We start from the raw sequence: 23660 nt of genomic DNA, 5'->3' as shown, positions 1-23660 counted from the left end.
TCAGCAACTAGATAGATGAAAATATTCATTTGGTCTTTATACACACTAAAAATCAAGTATATAAAAGAAGTTATTACAACAGTATCTCAATACAGTAAGTTTATTCCTCTAACAAATACTACGTAGTTTTAATTCCCATCAAAGTCTCAAAAGATGAGATTATAGCTCCTGTAGAAGGTCTAAGAGATGGATTAGAATTAATCAGCAAACAAATAAATCCCATCTTCTCCTCCTTGTCAACATGCCAGGGAGAAAGTAGCTCAGAATGATCTTTGAAATGTTGAAGTTCTTGAGCCTTTTCCATGTCTGTCTTAAACTCTCTAAGCATCTCTAATAGAATAATTCCTAAACTATATATATCTGAAGAAAGACTGTAATTGACTTCGGGTGCACAATAGGCACCAATAGCCCTTGGGCTATATTCTCCGAAAATCCCGGTATCAGCCAAAGAAGCTAGACCAAAATCTCCAATCTTAGCTTTTCCATCTCTGTCAAAAAAAATGTTACTTAGAGATAAATCCCCATGCCTCACACCCTTGTGATGAATATGATGAAGCCCAGAAATAATATCTCCAAAGATATCATATGATTTCTTATCCTCTAAACTCCCATTAATTAGCAAGTCACTTAGAGAGCTGCAAAAAAAGTTAGTAAGTACTACATCAATACATCATACAATCTAATACGAGCAGTATATTTTAAAACAAAACTTGTTAAAAATTTTATTGTCGTATTTGTATCAAAATCCAAAGTTAAGACGGTGTCTTGGTATCCTAAAATGACGTATCGGACATTCGGATGGTAACATATATCACGTAAAACAATTAACAAAACAGACTTGATACATGCCATCATCAACAACATGCAAAACAGACAAAGCTAAGTGCCATCAGCCCATCAAGCCATCAACCCACACGAATACAACCAAATTCATTTTTCAAAAAATGATTTATCTTGAGCATAGCTCTTGTTGAATGTATAGAATTGGACCAGCTATGCATTTAAGTTCCTCATATGACCCCTTTTCCTCTCCAGCTTCAAAAAATTTACCAGCTATCTCCCTCTCAACCCAAGCTGAGTAGTAGCGGACGATATTAGGGTGAGACATTGCAGCCATTGCCTTGACTTCTCTGCATTGATTATATGACAATAAGATATAAAAATCCAATGTAAATTTCCTAATCTTTCATATAAAATCATATCTCAGATCATGCTCACATAGTTTTGCACTCTAGTCATTCACTCCGCAAGAAAAGAAGGCCTTATAAACTTGACGCATGATGTCTGAATATGGAAGAAGCCAATAACATAGAATGGAATAAGCAAGTGAATGGCTTGAGCATGCATGAAGTCCAAAGAAAGATACAAGCTGCTATACTAGGTTGTAGAGATTGGTGTATTCAGTACAAGAAAAAGAGTGGAATCACCTTAAATAATTTTTCCAAACAGGTTCAAGGAAGCTAGAATAATCTCAAAAGTTGTGAAGAGGCATGGGACGATAAAGAAACAAGGAACAAGTGCTTGAAGATATGCATTTTTACTGGAAACATAGAGCAAAACTCAATATGGGATAGATCTTCAAACGTGTAAAAACAAGGAAAGGGATAAATAAAATCAAGGGTATCCAAAATGAGGAAAACAACTAGATTACCCATCAAGACAACATAACTAAAGCCTTTCCCAACAATTATGAAGAATTGTTCAAATCCTAGATTTCTTTCAATCACATGGAGTGTGATTTACACCAAGATCCTGAGGTGGGTGACCGGTTTGATATCATGCCCAAGTTTTCAGATTGCCCCACTTACTCTTTATGCAGGTCATTTTTCCAAAGAAGAGATTACCAAAGCAGCATTTTCTATGAACCCTTAATAACTCCATGGGCCGGTCTATTCTTTCAACATAAATGGGACCTGGTTGGGGACAATGTATGGCAAGCAGCAATTTCATTCTTCACTTCTGGTTATCTATTGAAAATGATGAATATAATTTTTATCACAAAAATTGAAAGACCCAAAAAAAAAATCTGACTTTCGTTCAATAGGCTTGTGCAACTCAATGTATAAAACCTGACTTTCGTTCAGGAAAAATGGACCAATGGATCTGCTAATGTGCTACTACAACTTCTTATGCAGTCTTAGTTAATGTTTGAAAATTACAAGTAAACCAGTGAGTACTCACACTAACCACACATTCTATCCTCAAATAAAATCTTCAGGTGAACCAATGAGTAAATAGTTGAACATTAATACACTTTTGCATTAATACACTTTTTAATGCAATTCAGCTAAAAAAACCACACCTTAATTATTTACGAAATGCAATTCAGCTAAGCAGAACATTAATACACTTTTGCATTCAACAATTCAATATTTGCACACAATAATTGTTAGGGTATGAGCACGCAGCGAAAATGTAAAATAGAACGAGAAATTAAAGGTAAAATGTAAGATAAGCAATAAAAGGAGACACGGTATTTAACGTGGGAAAAACCCTCTAAATAGAGGTAAAAAACCCACGACGACGAGCACCAAAAAATTCCACTATAATAAAATGAGAGTACAAAGTTACCCCAATAAATAGGGTATTGAGATACAACTCTTATAATTAAACCATCAAAATAAAAGAAAAGAAAATAGTGGAATAAATTACAAGGAGGAGATTAACTAGGAAGACTAGTGTAAATGGATGAGTAATTTTGCGAGTGGGTTAATTTGTATGGAGGTTGAATGTATATTGGTTGGATGCCTCAATATGAGCCAAGCTCCAACTATTTATAGTTGGTTAGGTCGGTGGAAATGGATGCCTCAAGATGTATGAAGAATTCTCTAGATTTGCTTGCATGATAATATTGCTTCTAGAGAGTTGACCATTTTTCTAGAATAATCAACATAATTGTAGAATATTTGACATACTCTAGAAGCAAGAAGAATTGTATTGGGCTTCTTTAAAACTTGGTCCATATGAAATTTTGGGCCACATCTAACAATCTCCACCTTGGACCAAATTTCATGAGCTCGTCGTATGGGCCCCGAAGGCCTTAGATAGAATGGAAACCCACTAAGTCCAGACAATGTTTGAACTTAGTGGTAGGAAGTGGCTTTGTGAGCATGTCTGCAAGATTTTCAGAAGTGTGAATCTTCTTCACAGCAATTTCTCCTTCTGCAATTGTATCTCTGACATAGTGAATTTTGACTGAGATATGCTTGGTCTTGTTATGTATCTCTGACATAGTGAATTTTGACTGAGATATGCTTGGTCTTGTTGTGATAAGCATCATTCTTGGTGAGAAAGATAGCAATTTGGCTATCAGAAAACACATTAGTAACTCCTTGTGAGACACCAAGATCCATGACAAGACCTCGCAACCATGTAGCCTCCTTTATACCTTCATAATACTAATCACTATACTAATTTGATAAATTCAAACCTCGGCATCGTGTGGGCACGAAATCTAGTTATAATTCAATGACAAACAAGTTCAAACAATATCAATACAGCACTGAGAATTTTAGGCTATAACATTAGAATAGACGCAAACTAAACAGTCGTTTTATTATATGCTGCTACATGGTAAATAAATTAGAAAGGGGATTTATTCAGACAGCCCACCCTTATATTTGTAGTGTACATTCCATTCCAGCTTTATTGTCACTCTGCAGCATTCTTGGTGAATCCAAAGGTCAGGGACTCAGGGCTATATAAGTCATCCCAAAGCGACTCATCTTATTATCAGACAAATAAATTAAGACAAACTCGTACGCTTCATGCACTGAATAATCATTGCTCTACGTAACACCAATTGTCATGCACCTCTTCATAATTCTGTCCATGAGAAAAGAAGATGAGCTGAAAGCCCTAAAACATACACTATACTTCCTTTGCTCCATATTACTTGCAATATTTTGACCAAAAATGTCAGAGCTTTTTGGTCCAAGTGTTGCAAGTGATATGCAGCGGAGGAAGTATAAAATACAAGTGGGGAGGGTAGGCTTAGATGAAGCACAAGTTCCAATAGTCACTATGCATACTAGAACTCCAAATTTTCTCCAACAAGGACACTTTAGAAGTTAAAACACATTCAACAACAAAGCCCTAATCCCACAAAAATTAATCGTGTATTATTACAAGTATATGGATTAATTTTCAGAAGAAAACAAAAAGGGATTGTCATTTTATATTGTAATAATACACGATTTATTCCACTCATATACTTAGATTCCTATTCCACTGTCCTCACGTTCTGAATATCTGATACAATAGTAGAAGTGTAGAACACCTTAAAACACAAAACAATGATAACTATAAAAATGAAGTGCAAGTACAACTCCAGCATTGTGACAACTGACAGAAACAGTACTACCAGCACAATGAAGACATACAAAACCAGCACAAAAAACATAACAAGTATATGGCAAGAAACTACATAATTGATCAGATCAGTACTCACATTGATTTCAGTAGTCGTCCCCCTGCACCAGTTCTTTAATGTGACAAAGGTGTTTCTGTGCATAAAGACAGGAAAGAAGTATCCACCAGAGACTTCACCAAGAAAGCTAAAGCTCCGCACTTCTTGAATACGGCCGATTCCAATATGATACGCCAAGATTGAACTTGCAGAGCTCATAAATAATATGTCCTCTGTTGGATGAAATCCACAGGGGCGTAACCAAACAAGAATACCACCCATTTTCTTTTCCAACACACAATCCAGAAGGTTATCGAAGCAGAGTTTATACTTCAAACTCCATTCATTGGGTTCATTGGGGTCGTCAAGCAACCACACACACACACACATAGTCCTCTTCTCGCTTGACATAGGAGAGAAGTCCATTTGAAACCGCAATGCATCCTGGTTTAGGTGGAGGTGTCTTACATGGGTTGTTAATAACACGGATTGTCAGCCGATTAAGGTCAAAACATATAACTTTATTCAACAAGGATAACCTATACAATATGCCCTTCAAGTATACAGAGTGTCTGATTAACTGAAAACACTTCCCTGAAGAGGGTAGCTCTATATGCACCTCATGTGTCATCCATTCTCCAGACTGGGAATAAAAAATATGCAAACATTGCGGCTGAGTAGTAATGGATAAAACAATAACTCGGTAGTGTATGGATTCACAAGGATCAAAAGCTAGTGAGGCATAAAGGGAAGAAAGATGGACAGAAGGTGGAGTAAGAGGAACAGGGACACACTGTCTAATTGTTGGGTTACACACATAGAATTGGGGTTTGGGACGCTGGACAAACAAAAGCAAGCCATTACAACAGTCCAATAAATCAGGTCCACTGTGTTTAAATGGCAAAATACTTGAATATGACATGCCAGGGACATTCTTAAGAGAGGGATCCAGCCGTTTCCAAGGTAAACAAGTTTGATCAGGAGAGGGATCGGAAAAGGACTTCAAAAGATCACAGTCTATGTAGTGACTAGACCCACAATAGGCCACATGATGAAGGAGCTTGTCTTTAAGTTCTCGAGACGATGATGAAAAAACCCATAGCAACTCTCCAGAGACCCGAGAAACACGATAATAAACTCCAGAAATAGGAGTGTTGGCTGACAATTGAGGAACACAAACATAGGTGATGATTCGGTGCCATTCTTTTGAAACACATTTGCACTTGATTAGATCCCACCCAGAAAGTCTACTAAATATATCAAGCAATAAGTCCTTACATAAGGGCCCAAAGCTATCTTTTTCAGTGGCCATGAACCACTTAAAAGTCCTTACCGCTTCGGCTTTTCCAATAAGCACCTGAGAAGATATCACATATCAGACATAAAATAAAATGCCATGAAACTGGAATGTCCAAGGCTAAGATATAGTGTTGAGTTATACTACCTCCATCACTTGTTAACTAAAACTTTGGAATATTATCTGCGAGATATAAAAAATTCCAAGTATTTAGAATAGCAACATTTGGTTTGTTTAATTAAGTGGCGGTTGGGTTCAAATATTGATCCGCATAGGTCAGGAGTCATTCGAATCAAATATGTCATACTAAATTACCTAATACTCCGCCCCGTTTTAAATACTTAAAACTACAAAATTGCTATAGTTTGTTTGTTTTTTTTTTTTTTTTTTTTTTTTTTTTTTTGAGGAAACAAAATTGTTATAGTATTTGCACAAGAAAAAGAAAAAAAACTAAAATTTGCTATAGAGACTACAAATTCACAATATTACTAGGAAATCCAATTAGAATTACACGGCTACATAACTATAAAGTAACTAATTAAATCTCAATTAATCACGTTTTAAGCCCTAAACCATGAAAAACCAAGGTCTTAAATACATAAATCTGAAAATCAATTGCACATAAACTAGTCAATTTGCAATCTTTTACCATCTATATACTAATATACATAATCACACTCTAATAAACATGATTAAATCATAGAAAGTTTAAATCTTTGAAACTAATTAAGAGAAGTGTATTGAAAAGAAAGAAAAAAAGAAGTTAAAAAGAACTAACGTCTGGCTAGGCGACGGTGGCAGCAGGCGACGGTGTTTCCGACAGAGCAACGGTGATTTAGGCAGTTGAGCAGTCGAAGGAATTTTTTATTATATTTTTTCTGGTTGATGTTCGTGAAAACAGGGGAGGCAAGAGGCGTGAAATCAGAGAGAAAGAGTTTGTGGGCTTTGTGGGGGATTTAAGGGAATGGGTTCAAGGGCTTTAATGTTGATAATGAGTTTTCCTAATCCTAATAGGACTAATATTCCTACTTGAGCTTAAATGAGTGGATTTTAGGAGATAATAATAGTTAGTCCAAATAAATTAGTGAAATGAAATTATTTTCTCATTGTTATAAAAAAAATAATTCTCATTTCAGTAATAATTGTGACGATTGTCGGCGCCTGAATGATTCTCGATGTCGGCAACCCCTCCCCCTCCCTTTCCCCCACCCACACCGCTCATGCCTCGACGGAATTCTAGTCTGTTTTAATGAGGAATTCTTCCATCGCCTTGATTCCATCATTACTCCACCGCCGATTTTCTCTCCTACTCTTGCTCCAATTACTGGAAACAATGGCGTCAAATCAGTCTTTGTTCCTACATAAGATATGATTTTGGAAAGTAAAAGTAATTGGGAGGAGGATGCATTATTTTTGGTGGATAAATTAAGTGATGATTATAAAATTGATGTAATGGATGTTGAAAATAGAAACCAGGAAGTGTTGTAGTTGTGGTGGAGGTGGAGGTGGTGCAAAGGTAGGAAGATGAAGAAATACGGGTAATTTAGCTGGAGTTGGAATTTTAGAAAGAAAGGAGGGTTTGATAATGATGAAAAGAGTCAGTAACAGATAACATGAAAGTGGGAAAGGGTGAGTAATTGGGAGGAGGGTACAATTGATGCTTTCTCGCCGGTAGATTGAAGGTTTTCTTGCGTTCTCCCTGAGCAACTTCCGGCGCCGAGAGTGGGAAGGGGGGAAGGTGGGTAGCGTGGGATGGGGGGAAAGGAGAGGGAGTGGGGTCACCGGCGCAAAGAGATTTTTTGGGGCCACTTATTTTTAGGTGGTAGTGAAATATTATAAAAAATTAAGGGGTCGTTTGGTTCGAAGAGGGTAAACGGAATAGAATGAACAAAGGTAAAGAAGGAGAATGGAAAGCAAAACCATTCCAAGTACAGTGTTGTTTGTTTTACAAAAACACAAGGAAACAAACCACCAATCAAACCACCACACCACAACTATGAAACCACCTATTTTCTTCACTATGAAACCTTTTCCAGCCACCCCACCACCAAACCACCACCCAGCCTCACTCGCCGGCCCTCGCCGCCCATTTCCCACCCTTCGCCGCCCATCCTCTCTCCCTGGAAAGCACTCCCCCTCCCCTGAAAACATTGACCCACCCGCGAAAAACCCTAAAAACCCCTTCCCCTCCTTGTCAAACCGTCGACCGCACCTTCCCAACCATTCGCCGCCCTTCGTCGGCCCTCCTCCGCCCCTCCCCGGCCCCCCACATCTCTCCCCTCAAGAAAAAACATCCCTAGCCTAGAAAACCCTATAAAATAGCCTCGAAAACTCGTAAAACCCGTCGCCCGACCCTCCTCCACCCTCGAAACCTAGCGCCTAGGGATTCGATGGTGGTGGAGGGCCGGACGACCGTTTTACAGTGAGAAAGAAAGCTTTTTTTAGGTTTGTACAGGGATGGGGATAGGGTCTCGAGAGTGCGTGGTTCGACGGCGAGAGGAAGGGAGGTGCAACGAGGGGTGGGGTGACTGGCCGTGGTGCGGGTTTCCGGTGATTTGGGTAGGTGGGATGGTGGTGGTATGGTGGTTATTAGTGGCTAGGGAATGAGAATGGAAAAGTCTAGGGGGGTGGGGAATGAAGTTAGAGGGATTTGGGAGAATGAAGAGGGTAAAGGGAATGAAAGAAAGTGCTTAACAAACAACAACAAAATGAATGGGGGTAGTTGATTCTCATTCCCTGTGATGATTAACCCCAACCAAACGGTTCCTAAATGAGTAACAAAAGTCAAAATGGTGTAACTCAGTGATAGCAAAAATCAAATTTTCCTTGTGTATAACGACTATTGAAAAAAAAGAAAAAAAAAAAAGAATTAACACAAACACGAATAGTGAAGGGTCGCACCTTAATTTGGATTAAAACAACAAAATCCGAGAACAGAAATCAAAATTCTGGAAAAGAAAAAATACTACTAATTCCATAAATTGATGGGAAACTCAGAAGATGCTATTTTATCTCTGCCTTGTTCTCAAAGACCCCTCTTCTCTCTTTCTCTCTCCTCTATTTTTCTCTTGATTTAGGATTCCAGATTCGAAGACCCCATTAAAACCACAAATAACTTTTGAACAAAAAGAAGATTGGAAATTTTTATTGACCCTAAAAGTTTGATTGGATTTTGGAGTTGTATACACAACATGGGAGGTAATGGGAATTTTATGTATCCACCCTAGATCGTTAAAATTTGGATTTTTTTTTTTTTTTAATTTTTATTACAGCATTTTATTCTGTTTAGTCAATTTGGAGGAAGTTTTAATGAATTTTCATACAATTTTATGAGTTTAATTTGTGTAAAATAATTGTTTTTGATCTGGGTTTGCATGTTTTTCATGTAATCTTGATGTATTTTTGTTGAATTTTGTTGGGAATTGGGGGGTTTTTAATGTTTAGGGAAGCCAGTTTTTATTGCTTATTATTATGCTGTTTTTTGTATATGAACTGCTAATTTTTGTTGTTTAGAATGCTTAATTAATCTTGTTATTATGTGTATGTTGATGGCATGTTTACTGATTATTTTGTTTGTCAATTGGAAATCTATTTCAATTGGTATCACCTTTTTGGATGAAAAAAAAACCCATTTTGTGTGTAATAAATTGCTTGTTGTTCAAGGAGTGATACCTTTAACGGAAGGGCAAATTATGTGAAAGCTTATGGTTGATTATCGTCGTGTTTGTTCCGATTTCGATCTACACATTGGAGTGAACCTACATTGTGTTTTATTTGTTCTTTTTACTTATATACCTAACGAGCTTGTTAGATTTGCTCCTTAAATGCGTAATTATATTGAGGATTTATTGTTTAGTAGAGGAAAACCTAAAATTTGATTGTAATTGAAATGTGAAATTGGGACCTCATTGAAAGTCAGTTTAATTGTTGGAGTTTGGATGATATTGTTACACCTTGTTACTGATTTTCCAATTAAGCTTTAGTCATATTACTGCGATGTCTTGGTTGTTGTCTTTTGGATGTATAGTATAGACTAGAGATTCAATACTTTTGCAAGTTATGATTATCTTAATGAGCAATATCATCTTTAATACTTTGTGTCAATGTAAAACTGAAACCTGGTTATGCCATCAAATTCATCATAAATTACTCTCCTTGAAATTTTGCTTATTTGTCTTAATGCTTTTAGTTTGGTGTCATTTTGGTTAAAGATGTATTAAGCACTATTTAGATCCGAATTGGAGTGCTCTTGGTCTATACTGAAAACACACTTTCCCATGGTTTCCATCTCGTGAAAAAGGATTATTGTCTAGCTTGTTAATAATTATGTTCAATGTTTCAGATTCTAGCGAAGTACAATGTGAAGAAAATAAAGCACTTCCGGAGAAGAACAAGAGAAGGCGGTTCAAGACACCATACCAACTACAAGCTTTGGAGGATTTTTATAATGGTTTAATATCTTTTTGTCTTTTGACCTTCCCAAAATTAAAACACTCTATCATTGTGGTGTAAATGATTGATGTCTTTTTTTTTGCCTTTTTTGATTCTTTATCCAGAACATAAGTACCCAACTGAGTCCATGAAGGCAGAGCTTGCAGAGAATATAGGTCTGACCGAGAAGCAGATTTCTGGATGGTTTTGCCACCGCAGATTGAAGGATAAGAGAATCATAAATGGTGAGCTAAACCCACCTGGCAGACAGGAACTTTCAAGTGGTGTTATACAAGATCGTGGTAGTGGGCTAAAACAGGATTCATGCAGTAGTACCAAACAAGGTGATTATAGGCTTGCTGATTTGAGGGAGGTCGAGAGTCGGAGGTTTGGTAACAGTGATTTTCCCGCCGCCGAGATAAACTATGAACAAAGGGTGCTTGATGATGGAATTGAGATGGATGATACATCTTCAGAAAGTAATTCAGCTCTGCAGGGTAGCTTTTACCCCCATAAAAGGAGTTCTTTGGAGGTCGAAGCAACAGAATATCGGGCACCAAATGGATTTATAGCTCAAAACAAGAGGCGTGTGGGACCCTCAGGATACTTGAAAATCAAGGGTCAGACGGAAAATGCTGCTGTAACTGCAGTCAAGAGACAACTAGGAAGGCAATATCAAGAGGATGGTCCTCCCCTTGGGATTGAATTTGATCCACTTCCTCCAGGTGCATTTGAATCACCAAGCAAGAATGCTAATTCTGGTAAGTTTGTTCTCCTCATCATATGGTCTTTTATCATGTCTTTTGTGAACTTAAATGTATCAATGCAAAAGAATTTGGAATTTTGATCTTGTTTTTTACTTAAAACTTAAGAGAGTGGAGTCCCGACTTTAACTTCCACTGGAGGTGATTTTATCCTTGATGATTGAATGAGTAATTCATGGTATGTTGAATAAGAAAAAGTTATTCCGCTTTAATATGTAGTGCTTTGATGGGATTTTTCTGTCGAGGGTCCAAACCCTTATGTTCATTGTAGTTGCTGTACCATGGGATACTTTTTCCGGACAAGTTTTCTTGAGTGTGGTATTTTGCTTTGTTTAACTTGTCTAAGATTTGTTTCTGGTCTTATGTAATTTTTCATCATTACATGTATCCCGATGAATGATCACATTGCATTTCATCACCAACTCTTAAGTTCTTGGCTCTTTTGTTTTGTTCTACAGACGCTTATGGAGTTTCAGTACCTGTTGGCTCTAGCTCTTTCGACATTGGTGCCATTCACAAGCGACCCAGCCTTAGCACAGTAAGTGGATTTTCGATTTTTTTTTTTTTTTGTTTTTTTATTTTTATAATCATGTTTAGGTTCAGGTTTTTACTTCATTCTGCTTAGAGGATCTGGTGTAGCAACAGTTTTAAGAATTATACTAGGAAAGGCTGTTAATGGACACAAGAAAACAAATAAACAATCACCTGTAATGAACTGGGTATTTGTGATATGGTAAAATCAGGAAAGAAGATGTTGATTGATCACCAAGCAACCTGCTCTACTATATTTTAGTTAAGTCAGATAAAAAGAAATGCTAAAGAGTATATAATTGTTATGTTCTTCCACATCTCTCATGCAAAGTTTTTGCTGTTATTTACATTCTAGTTAAGTTGAAATTCAAAGCATCTATCGAGGGGAAGGAAGAAAAGCTCAGTGCTTTTGTTCCCTTCCTGCCCCCGCCGCCCCCTCTATACTCCCTTTGTTGGTACTCAAGGATGTACTTTAATTACATTCTAGCACCCCCCCCCCCCCCCCCTCTTTTTAATTAATTATTATTCTGCCCCTAGAATAATTTCTATGATATTGAATATCTCATTTAACTGAATATCCATGATGTGGTAGTGTGGTATTCGCAACAAATGCTTAGAAATTAATACTAGTGATATTTAATGTCCCATCATATATGTATTATGAATGCTTAACCTCTTTTTTGCTTCATGTATGCCTGTGGGCGGGTACTGCCTTACTGGGAAGTTTTTGTGTGTATTGAAATATAGTTACTTCTTTGCTCTTATACTATCTGCAAACTGACTTGTCTATTGTTGCAGATACGAAATCAGGACAAGTTTGTTGCTCCTGCTGATTACAGATCCTTGCATAAGACAGACCCAGACAGTTTCTCTTACCGCCAACCTAAACAGAAGTCAACTTATCCTAATCAAGGACGTGTGTTTCCAGCACATAAATCATCTTGTGTGGCTTCCTATTCTGCTAGAGAAAGCTCAGATTATGATGGCAGTATGAACAACAGTATCCTGCGTAAGCATGGACCATCGGGTATGGGATCTGATTCCTATGGCGGAAAATTTACCAGTGAACCAGAGGAGCCCTGGTGGAATGATTATGACAACGGGAATTCTGTGGCTGTCCGTTCAAGGGAACGATTAGATTCCAGGTCTGCTGCACCAGTTAGGAATAAGGACCCCATAGATAAAGAAGACAGAGTACCACCTAGCAGGATAATGAAGGTGTGTTTAGATTCGCATCTTTTCATGTTATTATTTTTTAGCCTTTTAAATCTGTGAGTGGGATGAGCTTTATATTGAATTTTAGAATAATTTAAGGGATGGCAGGATGAAGAATTTTATGCGGAGAGAAGACCGATAGTCAATCATCATGATTCAATCAGATCAAAAATGAGTCCAAATGAGCTTAGAGTGAGATTTTGCCTTCAACAAAATTCTATGTTAATTTCTTACAAAGTATTTTCTTGCATATGGTTGTGATGTTTTTTGTTTGCATTTTAAGGCTGTCAAAAGAGGGAGAGAAGAGTTGCTGCAGGAAGGTTATGTTGCTATGAGACCATCATCTCAAGAGCCACCGCAGTGGTCAAGACAGATTAGAGGGTGAGTTAAAACAATTGTGTATTTGTCTGAACATTGCCTTCGTTTTTTTGATTTTATGTTTTGTTATAGTACCAATATCAAGTTAAAATTTTGTACCTTGAGATGTATGATAATATATACGTAAGGTCTACACGAAATTTATGATTTATGATTGGATTTTTTAAAATGAACTTGCTGAGAACAAGTAATGGAGTCGTGGAGGGTGTGGGAACAACATCGAATCATGTCTTGTTCTTAATATGTTTGAACAGAGGGGGTATGTAATGATTGTTTTATTATTGTCTCTATGTCATTTGTAAAGAGCTGATATGGTATCTACTAGACCCTATTCATAACTGAACTTTTCACTCATCACACTGCTGCTTGCCTGCTTTCTATGTTAGCAAATTTGCTGTTCATGTAAGATTTGCTAAGGGTTACTTACTACTTAGTTGACCTGATAAACTCGCAGACAGTATGGAAGCAACTAACATAGATATAATGTTTTTCTTTTCTTCCTTTGCTTTACCAAAACTGGAATTTTGTTCCTTGCAGACCAATAGAAATGCCATCGAGTTTCAGTGAAGATGAGACTGCAGAAACTAGCTCCTCTATGGACTGAGAATATGTATTGTCAAACATGGTAAAATTTCAGATCAGGCCTGGCCGAAAAGAAATTAAATGCAAGTGAGCTCCAGTTAGGGTTTGATGAAAGTGTTTGCACCCTCAGAAAGTACATTGGTGGGTTGTACAGCTGGTTAGATGGAACAGCATTGCTCTATGCCCCCCATCAAAGTCCAAACCATGTCACTCTCTTCCTCCCCCTCCTGCTCCTTTAGCGATGTCCTTTTTGGCAAGATTGCTTGATCAACTTCTGTCGTTGAGATTGATCACTCAATCAATCCTGGCCCTGTCATATATTGTGTAAATCATCTGATTTGTTCTTGTTTAGAAACTAATTTTGTTATGCACCTGCAAGTTACGTTGCACGTGCTGTTTTGCCTATGTCACGGCTTAGGTTTCTTTTGTTAGTGTTGATCAATCTATCTGTTTTCCAGTGTATCTCATGGGTGCTTTTAATTTGTTCATCTAACTGATAGTCTGATACCAGACATACCACCATAAGTTGTACACTACCACCTTACATACCGCGAAACATTCACCCACACTATCTTTTTGAGGAGCTATAGTACATAATATGTACCTCATCTTACCCATATAACAAACTAGATTAAGTGTAATTTAACACAATACATAAAAAGACTAAGATAATTAATTAAATATCTCTACCCATCTTTTTTCGAGGACTTGCTTGCACTTCATCTCAAAAGTATGTGTATGGTGGAGTATGGATGTATCTGTGTTTGCATCACGCATGTCTGCATATTGTATTAAACACCCATAATCTTTGATCAACTAAGCTACCGGCATCCACACGTTGCGTTGAGCTTACAACGTTTATTTGCAGTGAAACCGCGGCTCATGATTGTACTTAGTAGAAGTACTTCAAGACTGAGCTAGGAACCATATGTATGAAGAGAAAATCTAACATTCTTGTACTGTAAAGCAAACAAACCAACAGTACTATCCAACTAAATGATTATGATCTTTAGGACACTATTTTCTTCATTCTAGACTTGACCCAATATACAGTACTATATTATGTGGGGATTTTGCTAGTAGGATCTTGCTACTTAACAAGTTGCCACCCCACGTTTGCTAAGTTTCTAAATGTAGATTGGATGCATGAAAAAGTTGGGTCCAACTATTTCATAAAATTATTGGATAGTACCATTATGCAAACCTATGGGGTTTTTAATCAAAAAAAAGGTTTCTTCACTTTTTATTACTACAAATCTAACTAGTATAGTCAATTTTAGTTAGAGTAGGGTTGGTCTAGATTGGACCACTTTTTTGCACATACAATACATCCTTTTGGGGTTGAATATTGCTTATTGTATTTAAAGCGGGTTATTGTTAACGTTAGCTGTATACTTGAAAGAGAACTTTATTAGTTTTTGTGTTGTTTTCTAATAACAAAGATTCATTCTCAAATTGAAAATAATGTGGTGGGTTGTGTACGCAAACTCTTGCTTTCTTTTCAATTCCTCCTTGTATATGGCGCTTTAGCTTCCTCTTTAAAGAATGTGTACACTTGTTTGTCAAATAAAATTAAATCTGGTCTTTAATATCTTAGATAGTGCCTTTTTGTTGAGCCCATAAACAAACCCACGTGTGAGCGGAAGCGTTGTCACACATTGAAATAGTATAAAAGTGAAGAGAAGTATTGGGATATGCATCCTACATTGAAGAAAAAATAAAGCCATGTATACTCTGTAAGGCTAAGGGGCTACTCCCCTCATTACAATATAGTTTTGAGATTAAACCTCTTTAGACTTATACAGTGGACACTCATAACGGATGCAACAAGATCCGATTTTAGTGTTTTCCAAAAATTAAAGTTCAGACGCTATACACCCAAACTACCCAATTCAATTATGACATAATTCATGCAACATAAAGGGTAGGACCATTTTGATCAGTTTGATGTAACAAAAAGTTTGTCGAAATTTTGAGACTTGTCCCCATATTTCTTGATAAAATTTACTGTCTAAAGTTTGTGTGGCATCAAAGTGGACCTTAACAAGGGCATTTTGGAAGACCTTAAAGTCCATCTATTCTTTGCACATGGACATTATTCTTGTTGATAGGGACTAAGGAGCCTTGAGATTACATTCATGATATTGAATATTTACTTTCTCAATAATGTCATGAAAAACTATAGCACATGACATAGATTGTAGTTAGCAAATGTTGGATGCTATAATTTTTCTAACCTAACTTCATAAATTAATTATAAGTGATAGTGTTATACCTAACTTGGTCGAGCAAATAAAACTTATATTGTTAGATTGATTTTAAGTTATCTTTCAATTTAGTGCAAGTGATTTTGATATAAATTATTCAATAATTTTATATATAGATGATGCAAATTTCATAAAACGAGTAGATGATTGATATATAAAGTAACTTTTTAAAGTGTTTCAAAATTTAAATTGGTAATTCACAACTTATTATTCATTCATTAATTGTTTTAATTTACTCGTTTAAATTCTCCAAATGTGCCTAAACATACTCTTTTGAGTATATCCGGTAACAAGATAAATTACATATCAGGTTTATAATTACGTGCATTTAGATAAATAGATATAGATGAAGCAATTTTCAACTTTAATTTTTTTCCCCCTTTTCCCTTTTTCTTTATCACTTTATAATTATTGTTTTCATTTATAATAATAATTATCATACCAAATTCTAAATATTAAGAAGAGTAATTAGTAAATGATTCAAGTTTCTCTCTCCTAAAAAAACTCATCTCTCTCTCTCTCTCTCTTTCTATCACTTTCTCTCTCTTTCCTCTGAACTCTGCAACTAATTTTCAGATCATTTACTCTCCCAGATTCTCTCTCCTACCTTTTCGCTGATTCATTTCTGACCATTTTCCTCTTTCTCTCTCCTCTTTTTTCCGGCGCTAGTCAATCCACCTTTGACTTTCTTTACACCCTCACCAAAAAAAAAAAAACTCCACTATTTTCTCGCATTTTGTGATTTCGAATTTGTTCGTATTTGAGTGTGATTTTTGTTAGTTCTTAGTGTAATTCAGCTGAAATTAAGCTGCGTAATAATGCCGGAAATCCGAAGTTTCTGGAATACTTGATGATGAAGTGAAATTTGATTTGAGGAAGTTGTTGAAATTGAAGATTTTAATTGAGAATTTGATGTATGGAAGGGTTTCATTACTTTGAGAATGGATGAGTTGAAGTTGAAGTTGAGTTTGAGTTGAATTTCTTTGGATTTTATGTGTTTGATTTTTGGGGGAAATTTCTGGTTTGAGCTTCAATTTTTGAGGAGATGGATAAAATGACTACAGATCTTACTCGCAATGGTCCTGTTGAAAGAGATATTGAGCAGGTAAATTCTTAATTTCTTACTATTTTTTTTTCGAATTTTTATGCTTAATTATGTTGTAATTTTGATTGTAGAGTTGTAATTGCTATTTTTAGGCGAAATTGAAATGATTTGAACTTATTATGAGCATTTGATGTAATTGAATGTATGAATAATTTTATCATTCATGAATAATATGATTGATTGGAGTTGAGATGTATGGAAATAGTTGAAGCCGAATTCGGTTTAATTTGTTAGGTGTTTAGGCTAATTAGAGATTTTTGAATGTTCATTTGTGTTCAAGTGTGAAATTAGATGACATTGTTTTTGCGAAGAGGAACTAGGAGTTAGTAGTAAATCCGAGGACAAATTAGCTGAATTTGTTAACTGATGGGAATTGTTTGAGACCAATTCAAATTAGGCTAATTTGTTATGTGTATCATCCAATTAGGAGTCTGGTCTGTAATCTGTATGTAGTTTCGTTATCACCATGGTTTAATTAGACAACATTGCTCTGGTGATGAAGAATACGAGTAACATTGATGTTCATAGACGATATAACCATGCATTTGGTATCTTGTTCAGTCGGCCTATATGAAGGGTTTGCGATTTAAACTCAACTTCACTTTGATTTATACTTAGGAATTATGCTACTTCATGGTTTTGTTTCTGATAGTAATGGTCTTTAAGAGTACACTGAGCGCAAATGCAAGATCCACCGTTGTAATAATGCCTAATATTAGCTTTATAAATTGAGAACTGCTAATATATATTAGAAAAAGAGGGAAGTTTAGGAGTCATTAGAAAGGCTACATTGCGGAAAGAGAGTTAGATACAGTTACATTGCCGATAATTTTGAGACACCAGTTGGTTTGGAATCATATCTTTCAAATTGCTGATCTTCAATTTCAAATATGTTGGACTTCGTCTCATACCATAGTTCCCTAGATGCGGTTCTGTCTTAGTGTTTGATTACTCCTGTCAGTAACTCTGCATGTAGTTCTTGTCTGCTGCCCCTCTATAACAAAACAGAGGCCACCTGGATATCATAGTTATGAGAATAGATGGTTAACATGTATAGTTTGTCCTCTCACCCGGAAAAGACTTTTTGCAAGGAGTCAAACACAAGGTGTCACTGTGTTAGTATAATAATATCCTTTGAGCATTTCAACGATCATTTTGATCATTTATAGGCTATTCGCTGGATTCATTTCAGGCGATTACTGCCCTTAAAAAAGGTGCATATCTGCTGAAGTATGGAAGAAGAGGAAAACCAAAGTTCTGTCCATTCCGGCTATCCAATGTAAGTTTCACTTTTTTTATGAACTTGTTTGTTTATGTTGTTCTTTCCTGCTTCAGATATTTGACTGGGTAATAGTACCCTGAATGCTTTCATTAGTATCTTTATGACTGAAATATTGATTACAGGATGAATCTGTTTTGATATGGTTCTCGGGGAAAGAGGAGAAGCACCTGAAGCTGAGCCATGTTTCCAGAATTATTTCTGGCCAGCGCACAGTAAGTCACTTACACAATTTGTTTAAGATCTTACTGAGTAACATGATATTTTCTGTTACTTAAAAGGAAAGGTAAAACCAAAAATCTAGTTATTTTTGAATGTGTAAATTTTTTGTTTTTTTGAATAACCATATATCCTGTGTGTTTTGTGTGATTCACTTGGTATATTGTTTGCCTTTTTTGTTTTTAATAAAGTTTAGTTGGGGGTGGTGGTAGGGGAAGGAATGAGGGATTGTAAGCTGCTGTTTGATGGTAATTTGGAATTATCCTAATGGTGTTAAACGATTTTGACTGAATTCGTTTAGTGGATCTGTACTAATCAATTACTTCTCCATACAGCCAATTTTTCAAAGATATCCTCGGCCGGAGAAGGAATACCAGTCATTTTCTCTCATATATAATGATAGATCATTGGATTTGGTATGAATTTTCTATACTCTACCTTATTATATGGAATTCTCCTTCCGGCCCTTTTGTTTCTTTATTTCTCTTCAAGCAATTTTCAAAGTTACTTTATATCATCAGATTTGCAAGGATAAGGATGAAGCTGAAGTATGGTTTAGTGGCCTCAAAGCTTTAATTTCAAGGACTCAGCAACGGAAGTGGAGAACAGAATCAAGGAGTGATAGCATTCCATCTGAAGCAAATAGTCCTAGGACCTATACACGAAGAAGCTCTCCTTTACACTCTCCCTTTGCTAGTGGAGATAGCTTGCAGAAGGTACTACATAATAAAAAAGGAACAGAAGTAATAAAAAAGTATCATTTCCTTGTTGAAATTTTATCTTCCATGCTTGATTGAGTTTTATTTAAATGAAATCAGGATAGCAGTGAACACCTCCGTCTTCATAGTCCATACGACAGCCCCCCTAAAAATGCTTTGGACAAAGCAGTCTCAGATGTGATGCTTACTGCGCCCCCTAAGGGTTTTTTCCCTTCAGATTCTGCTGCTATGTCTGTCCATTCCATTTCTTCAGGTTCAGATAGTGTATATAGTCAAATGAAAGGAATGGGTGCAGATACTTTTAGGGTCAGTCTATCAAGTGCTGTTAGCTCATCAAGTCAAGGTTCTGGTCTTGATGAGGGGGATGCCCTGGGTGATGTTTTTATCTGGGGAGAAGGTACAGGAGATGGTGTGTTGGGTGGAGGAGTGCGTAGAACAGGTAGTTGTTTTGGTAACAAGATGGATTCTTTGTTGCCTAAGGCATTAGAGTCGGCTGTAGTGTTGGATGTCCAGAACATAGCTTGTGGCGGACGGCATGCAGCTCTAGTTACCAAGCAAGGGGAGATTTTTTCTTGGGGTGAGGAAACAGGTGGCAGACTGGGGCATGGGGTGGATGCTGATGTATCACATCCAAAGCTCATTGATGCCCTCAGCACCACCAACATTGAGCTTGTAGCATGTGGGGAGCATCATACTTGTGCTGTCACCCTTTCTGGTGAATTGTACACCTGGGGTGATGGTGCTTTCAATTTTGGCCTTCTTGGGCATGGGAATGATGTAAGCCACTGGGTCCCAAAAAGAGTGAATGGTCCGCTAGAGGGCATACATGTCTCATACATCTCCTGTGGACCCTGGCACACAGCTGTTGTGACTTCTGCTGGGCAATTATTTACTTTTGGAGATGGCACTTTTGGTGTTTTGGGCCATGGAGACCGTAAAAGTGTTTCCATACCCAGAGAAGTGGAGTCCCTAAAGGGTCTTCGCACAGTTCGAGCTGCTTGTGGTGTTTGGCATACTGCTGCAGTTGTAGAAGTTATGGTGGGCAGCTCAGGGTCTAGCAACTGCTCTTCAGGTAAGCTATTTACTTGGGGTGATGGAGATAAAGGCCGACTTGGGCATGGTGATAAGGAGGCAAAACTTGTGCCCACATGTGTTGCTGACCTTGTAGAGCCTAATTTCTGTCAGGTTACCTGTGGACATAGCATAACAGTTGCACTTACAACGTCTGGTCATGTATATACGATGGGTAGCCCTGTTTATGGCCAACTAGGTAATCCTCATAGTGATGGGAAGCTCCCGACACGTGTGGAAGGAAAGCTTTCAAAGTGTTTTGTGGAGGAGATAGCTTGTGGTGCTTATCATGTTGCTGCCTTGACCTCAAGAACTGAAGTTTACACTTGGGGGAAGGGTGCCAATGGACGATTAGGTCATGGGGATACAGAAGATCGAAATGGCCCTACATTAGTAGAAGCTCTAAAAGATAAACAAGTGAGAAGTATTGCTTGTGGTACAAACTTCACTGCCGCTGTATGTCTACATAAGTGGGTTTCAGGTGTTGATCAGTCAATGTGTTCTGGCTGTCGCTTGCCATTTAATTTCAAAAGAAAACGACATAACTGTTACAATTGCGGGCTTTTATTTTGTCATTCATGTAGTAGTAAGAAGTCTTTCAAGGCTTCCATGGCACCTAATCCAAACAAACCTTATCGAGTCTGTGATAATTGCCTTACTAAACTTAGGAAAGCAGTTGAAACTGGGGCTTCAACCCGTTCCTCTGCTAGTAGGAGAGGAATCGTGAATCAAGGGACTGAGCTTAATGAGAGAGAGGAAAAGCTTGATTCTGGATCCCGTGGTCAGCTTGCAAGATACTCTTCAATGGACTCCTCAGAAGGTCGATCTAAGAAAAACAAGAAGTTTGAATATGATAGCAGTCGTGTATCACCTATACCAAATGGAGGGTCACAATGGGGAGCTAATATATCCAAATCTTTCAATCCTATGTTTGGGTCGTCAAAGAAATTTTTCTCCGCTTCAGTTCCTGGATCCAGAATAGTTTCTCGAGCAACTTCACCAATCTCTAGACGGCCAAGTCCACCTCGTTCAACAACACCTACCCCAACCCTCTCAGGACTTATGTCCCCAAAAGTGACTGTTGATGATGCCAAGGGGACGAATGATAGCCTTAGCCAGGAGGTTATCCGATTGAGAGCACAGGTATGGAACTTATTTTCTACTTGTAATGTTACATCTGTGACTATTGATTAATCCCTTTACATTGAACAATTTAGCATTTCTATAAAGTATCATAAACATTAGTGGCTTTGCTAGAATGATAAGACACCTTTTTGAAAGTTTACTGTGTATTTGTAACCATTACATTTCATAACGGAGATCTGTTAATTTAGTTTGTTATGGAAATGAGGATGATTATCTGTGAGTTCAAATTTATGGCCACTTGGTATTTCTAGATTCAATTGTGAGTGAACCGTTATTTTTAGTCTAATTACTTTTGAAGTATGCTGTTGCCAACATGGTCATAATTATCCTGTTCTTTTCTTGTAGGTTGAAAGTCTCACTCGCAAAGCTCAGGTTCAAGAGGTTGAATTGGAAAGAGCAAATAAGCAATTAAAGGAAGCAATATCAATAGCAGGTGAAGAGACTGCAAAATGCAAAGCGGCCAAGGAAGTGATCAAATCACTAACTGCCCAGGTATCTTTTAGATCTTCTTCACTTTCTCTATATTTCTATATTGTTCTCGACTCTTGTAACTTATCACGTTATTTTAAATTCATTACAAAGTATAGAGTCCTCTCTTATAATTTGGTGCACCTGTTATTAGTTTGATTTTGATTCGCCGGAATTAATGATAGTTATTTTGTTGCAACTGTGTACTGATCATTGATGTGATTTTGCGTTGATGAGTAATATATATGTTTCTTCATACAGCTCAAAGAGATGGCTGAAAGGCTACCTGTTGGAGCTACGCGAAATAGCAAGTCTCCTGTATTTCCATCGTTGTCCTCCACTCCTACTTTTGCTGACATCTCAAATCCCTCAATGGACCAATGTAATGACCAGATACCTAGCCTTGACTCATATGGTTTCAATGGTCTTGTGTTTTCAAATGGGTCAGCCACCCCTAGTAGCCGTAGTTCTGTTCAAAGTAGAGTAGCTAGTACAGAGGCGACAAGAAATGGTAATAGAACTCGAGAAGGTGAGCCTCGTCCAGAGAATGAATGGGTTGAGCAGGATGAGCCGGGTGTATATATTACATTTGTCTCCTTACCTGGAGGTATCAAGGATCTAAAGAGAGTTCGTTTTAGGTGAGTTCTTTCTTCTGTAGTCCTATTTTAGATTATGTTTTAAGTTGTAGACTTGTTAATTTCACTCTTAAGTAGTCTGTAGGCCACTTTTCTTTGCTCGTCAGATACAGCCATACAGGGGCATTTGGACTGTCGAAGTTTATATAATTGTTTTGCCCTGTTTATTGCAGCCGGAAAAGGTTTAGTGAAAAGCAAGCAGAACAGTGGTGGGCAGCAAACCGAGAAAGAGTATACGAGCGTTACAATGTTCGTACATCTGATAAGTCGAGTGTTGGTGTTGAAAGTGACCTTGGCTCATTCATCACCGATAAATGAAATTTGTAGACTTGGAGATTTATTTTTCAAGTTTCGCTCCTACAGCTTATGCATTCTGTTGTTCCACACGATTTTGTGCTGATCTTTATGAAGCTGTGAATCTTGGACTAATATTAACAGTCCAGATGCAGAGGTTCGATTGTTTTCTTTGATTCTTTCTCTAGTCCCTAAAATTTGATTGTAGCTTCCCTTTTTTTTTTCCTTATCTTTTTTAATTGTAAGATGTGTGAGGGTTGAGGGTGAGAAATGTATATACATTGTACGTTGCTGGCTATTGTTAAAAGCAGCTGCCTTGTAAATTCTGATTAAATGAAAGCAATTTTCAGGTTTTCTAACCTCCTTTGACAGGGCTTTCCAGTCTCCATGTATAACTTGGCTGAACATTGACCATACCGCGATGATTGTTCAGTATTTTTGATAATTATCATCTTAATAATATAAATTGATTGTAGCTTTCTTGTTTAAGCTGAATTTGTTCATATATACAGATCAAAGGGACAAATACATTCGTGACTCTGTCAATAGTTTATGTAAAGGTCAATGTATAGTCATTTCCGAGGCAAACAACTAAACACAAATTGAATGTGTTTAATAATGCTGTAAAGATTGTGTTTGTACTTAGTATGATTCATTTACATAACTACATCATAAAAACTCATTAGTGTATAACAAGTAGTATATATTTCATCTTGATGTACTAAAAAAATTATGATATTCAAGTAAATCAATAGGCAGAATCAATAATTCAGTATGCAAATGGGAAGGAGAGCAATAAACTGGATACCTAGGTACATCAATATGACCAATTCTTTACTAGAATTCTTGTT

The 23660-nt window shown here is 37.0% G+C and overlaps 4 protein-coding genes across 6 annotated transcripts; 2 read left to right on the top strand and 2 right to left on the bottom strand.

The window, feature by feature from the left end:
* Positions 1-118: 118 nt before the first annotated feature.
* LOC145626956 (uncharacterized) lies at positions 119-3280 on the bottom strand. Its single transcript, XM_081679394.1, has 3 exons — positions 3084-3280; positions 1020-1130; positions 119-635 (listed from the first exon to the last, which is right to left on the bottom strand). The coding sequence occupies exons 1-3, from the start codon at positions 3278-3280 to the stop codon at positions 119-121; spliced, it is 825 nt and encodes a 274-aa protein (XP_081535520.1).
* LOC145628496 (uncharacterized) lies at positions 655-6887 on the bottom strand. 2 transcript variants are annotated; one of them, XM_081680808.1, is made up of 3 exons: positions 6484-6887; positions 4451-5765; positions 655-1130 (listed from the first exon to the last, which is right to left on the bottom strand). In XM_081680808.1, the coding sequence occupies exon 2, from the start codon at positions 5718-5720 to the stop codon at positions 4773-4775; it is 948 nt and encodes a 315-aa protein (XP_081536934.1). In that variant the 5' UTR covers positions 5721-5765; positions 6484-6887; the 3' UTR covers positions 655-1130; positions 4451-4772. The 2 variants fall into 2 exon arrangements, with proteins under 2 accessions (XP_081536934.1, XP_081536933.1); XM_081680807.1 differs by lacking the exon at positions 655-1130 and adding an exon at positions 3315-3825.
* A 1718-nt stretch (positions 6888-8605) lies between these two features.
* Positions 8606-14068, top strand: LOC145628494 (uncharacterized). Of its 2 annotated transcripts, none has more exons than XM_081680805.1 (8): positions 8606-8903; positions 10048-10155; positions 10262-10897; positions 11359-11438; positions 12230-12649; positions 12755-12838; positions 12930-13027; positions 13562-14068. In XM_081680805.1, exons 1-8 carry the CDS (start codon positions 8897-8899, stop codon positions 13626-13628), a joined length of 1500 nt encoding a protein of 499 aa, XP_081536931.1. In that variant the 5' UTR covers positions 8606-8896; the 3' UTR covers positions 13629-14068. The 2 variants fall into 2 exon arrangements, with proteins under 2 accessions (XP_081536931.1, XP_081536930.1); XM_081680804.1 differs by having other exon boundaries at positions 12746-12838.
* A 2284-nt stretch (positions 14069-16352) lies between these two features.
* LOC145628493 (PH, RCC1 and FYVE domains-containing protein 1-like) lies at positions 16353-23180 on the top strand. The gene is made up of 9 exons (XM_081680803.1): positions 16353-16978; positions 18171-18257; positions 18383-18472; positions 18812-18892; positions 18998-19192; positions 19295-21409; positions 21758-21904; positions 22142-22518; positions 22689-23180. Exons 1-9 carry the CDS (start codon positions 16919-16921, stop codon positions 22831-22833), a joined length of 3297 nt encoding a protein of 1098 aa, XP_081536929.1. The 5' UTR covers positions 16353-16918; the 3' UTR covers positions 22834-23180.
* Positions 23181-23660: the final 480 nt, after the last annotated feature.

This window comes from Chenopodium album, chromosome 4 (genome assembly GCF_948465745.1).
Source record: "Chenopodium album chromosome 4, dcCheAlbu1.1, whole genome shotgun sequence".
Taxonomy (NCBI): Eukaryota; Viridiplantae; Streptophyta; class Magnoliopsida; order Caryophyllales; family Amaranthaceae; genus Chenopodium; species Chenopodium album.
This window is presented reverse-complemented; position numbering and strand designations above follow the sequence as displayed.

What these genes read in the sequence shown, in the direction of transcription:
- LOC145626956 (XM_081679394.1), bottom strand. Translation starts at nt 3,280, where the DNA reads ATGATGCTTATCACAACAAGACCAAGCATATCTCAGTCAAAATTCACT. An exon ending in AAGCCACTTCCTACCACTAA is followed by an intron (nt 1,131 to 3,083) that starts GTTCAAACATTG and finishes TAATCAATGCAG; the next exon opens with AGAAGTCAAGGCAATGGCTG. An exon ending in GAAGCTGGAGAGGAAAAGGG is followed by an intron (nt 636 to 1,019) that starts GTCATATGAGGA and finishes CTTTTTTTGCAG; the next exon opens with CTCTCTAAGTGACTTGCTAA.
- LOC145628496 (XM_081680808.1), bottom strand. Translation starts at nt 5,720, where the DNA reads ATGGCCACTGAAAAAGATAGCTTTGGGCCCTTATGTAAGGACTTATTG.
- LOC145628493 (XM_081680803.1), top strand. Translation starts at nt 16,919, where the DNA reads ATGGATAAAATGACTACAGATCTTACTCGCAATGGTCCTGTTGAAAGA. An exon ending in GTCCATTCCGGCTATCCAAT is followed by an intron (nt 18,258 to 18,382) that starts GTAAGTTTCACT and finishes TATTGATTACAG; the next exon opens with GATGAATCTGTTTTGATATG. An exon ending in ATGATAGATCATTGGATTTG is followed by an intron (nt 18,893 to 18,997) that starts GTATGAATTTTC and finishes TTATATCATCAG; the next exon opens with ATTTGCAAGGATAAGGATGA.
- LOC145628494 (XM_081680804.1), top strand. An exon ending in AAGCAAGAATGCTAATTCTG is followed by an intron (nt 10,898 to 11,358) that starts GTAAGTTTGTTC and finishes TTTGTTCTACAG; the next exon opens with ACGCTTATGGAGTTTCAGTA. An exon ending in CACCTAGCAGGATAATGAAG is followed by an intron (nt 12,650 to 12,745) that starts GTGTGTTTAGAT and finishes GAATAATTTAAG; the next exon opens with GGATGGCAGGATGAAGAATT.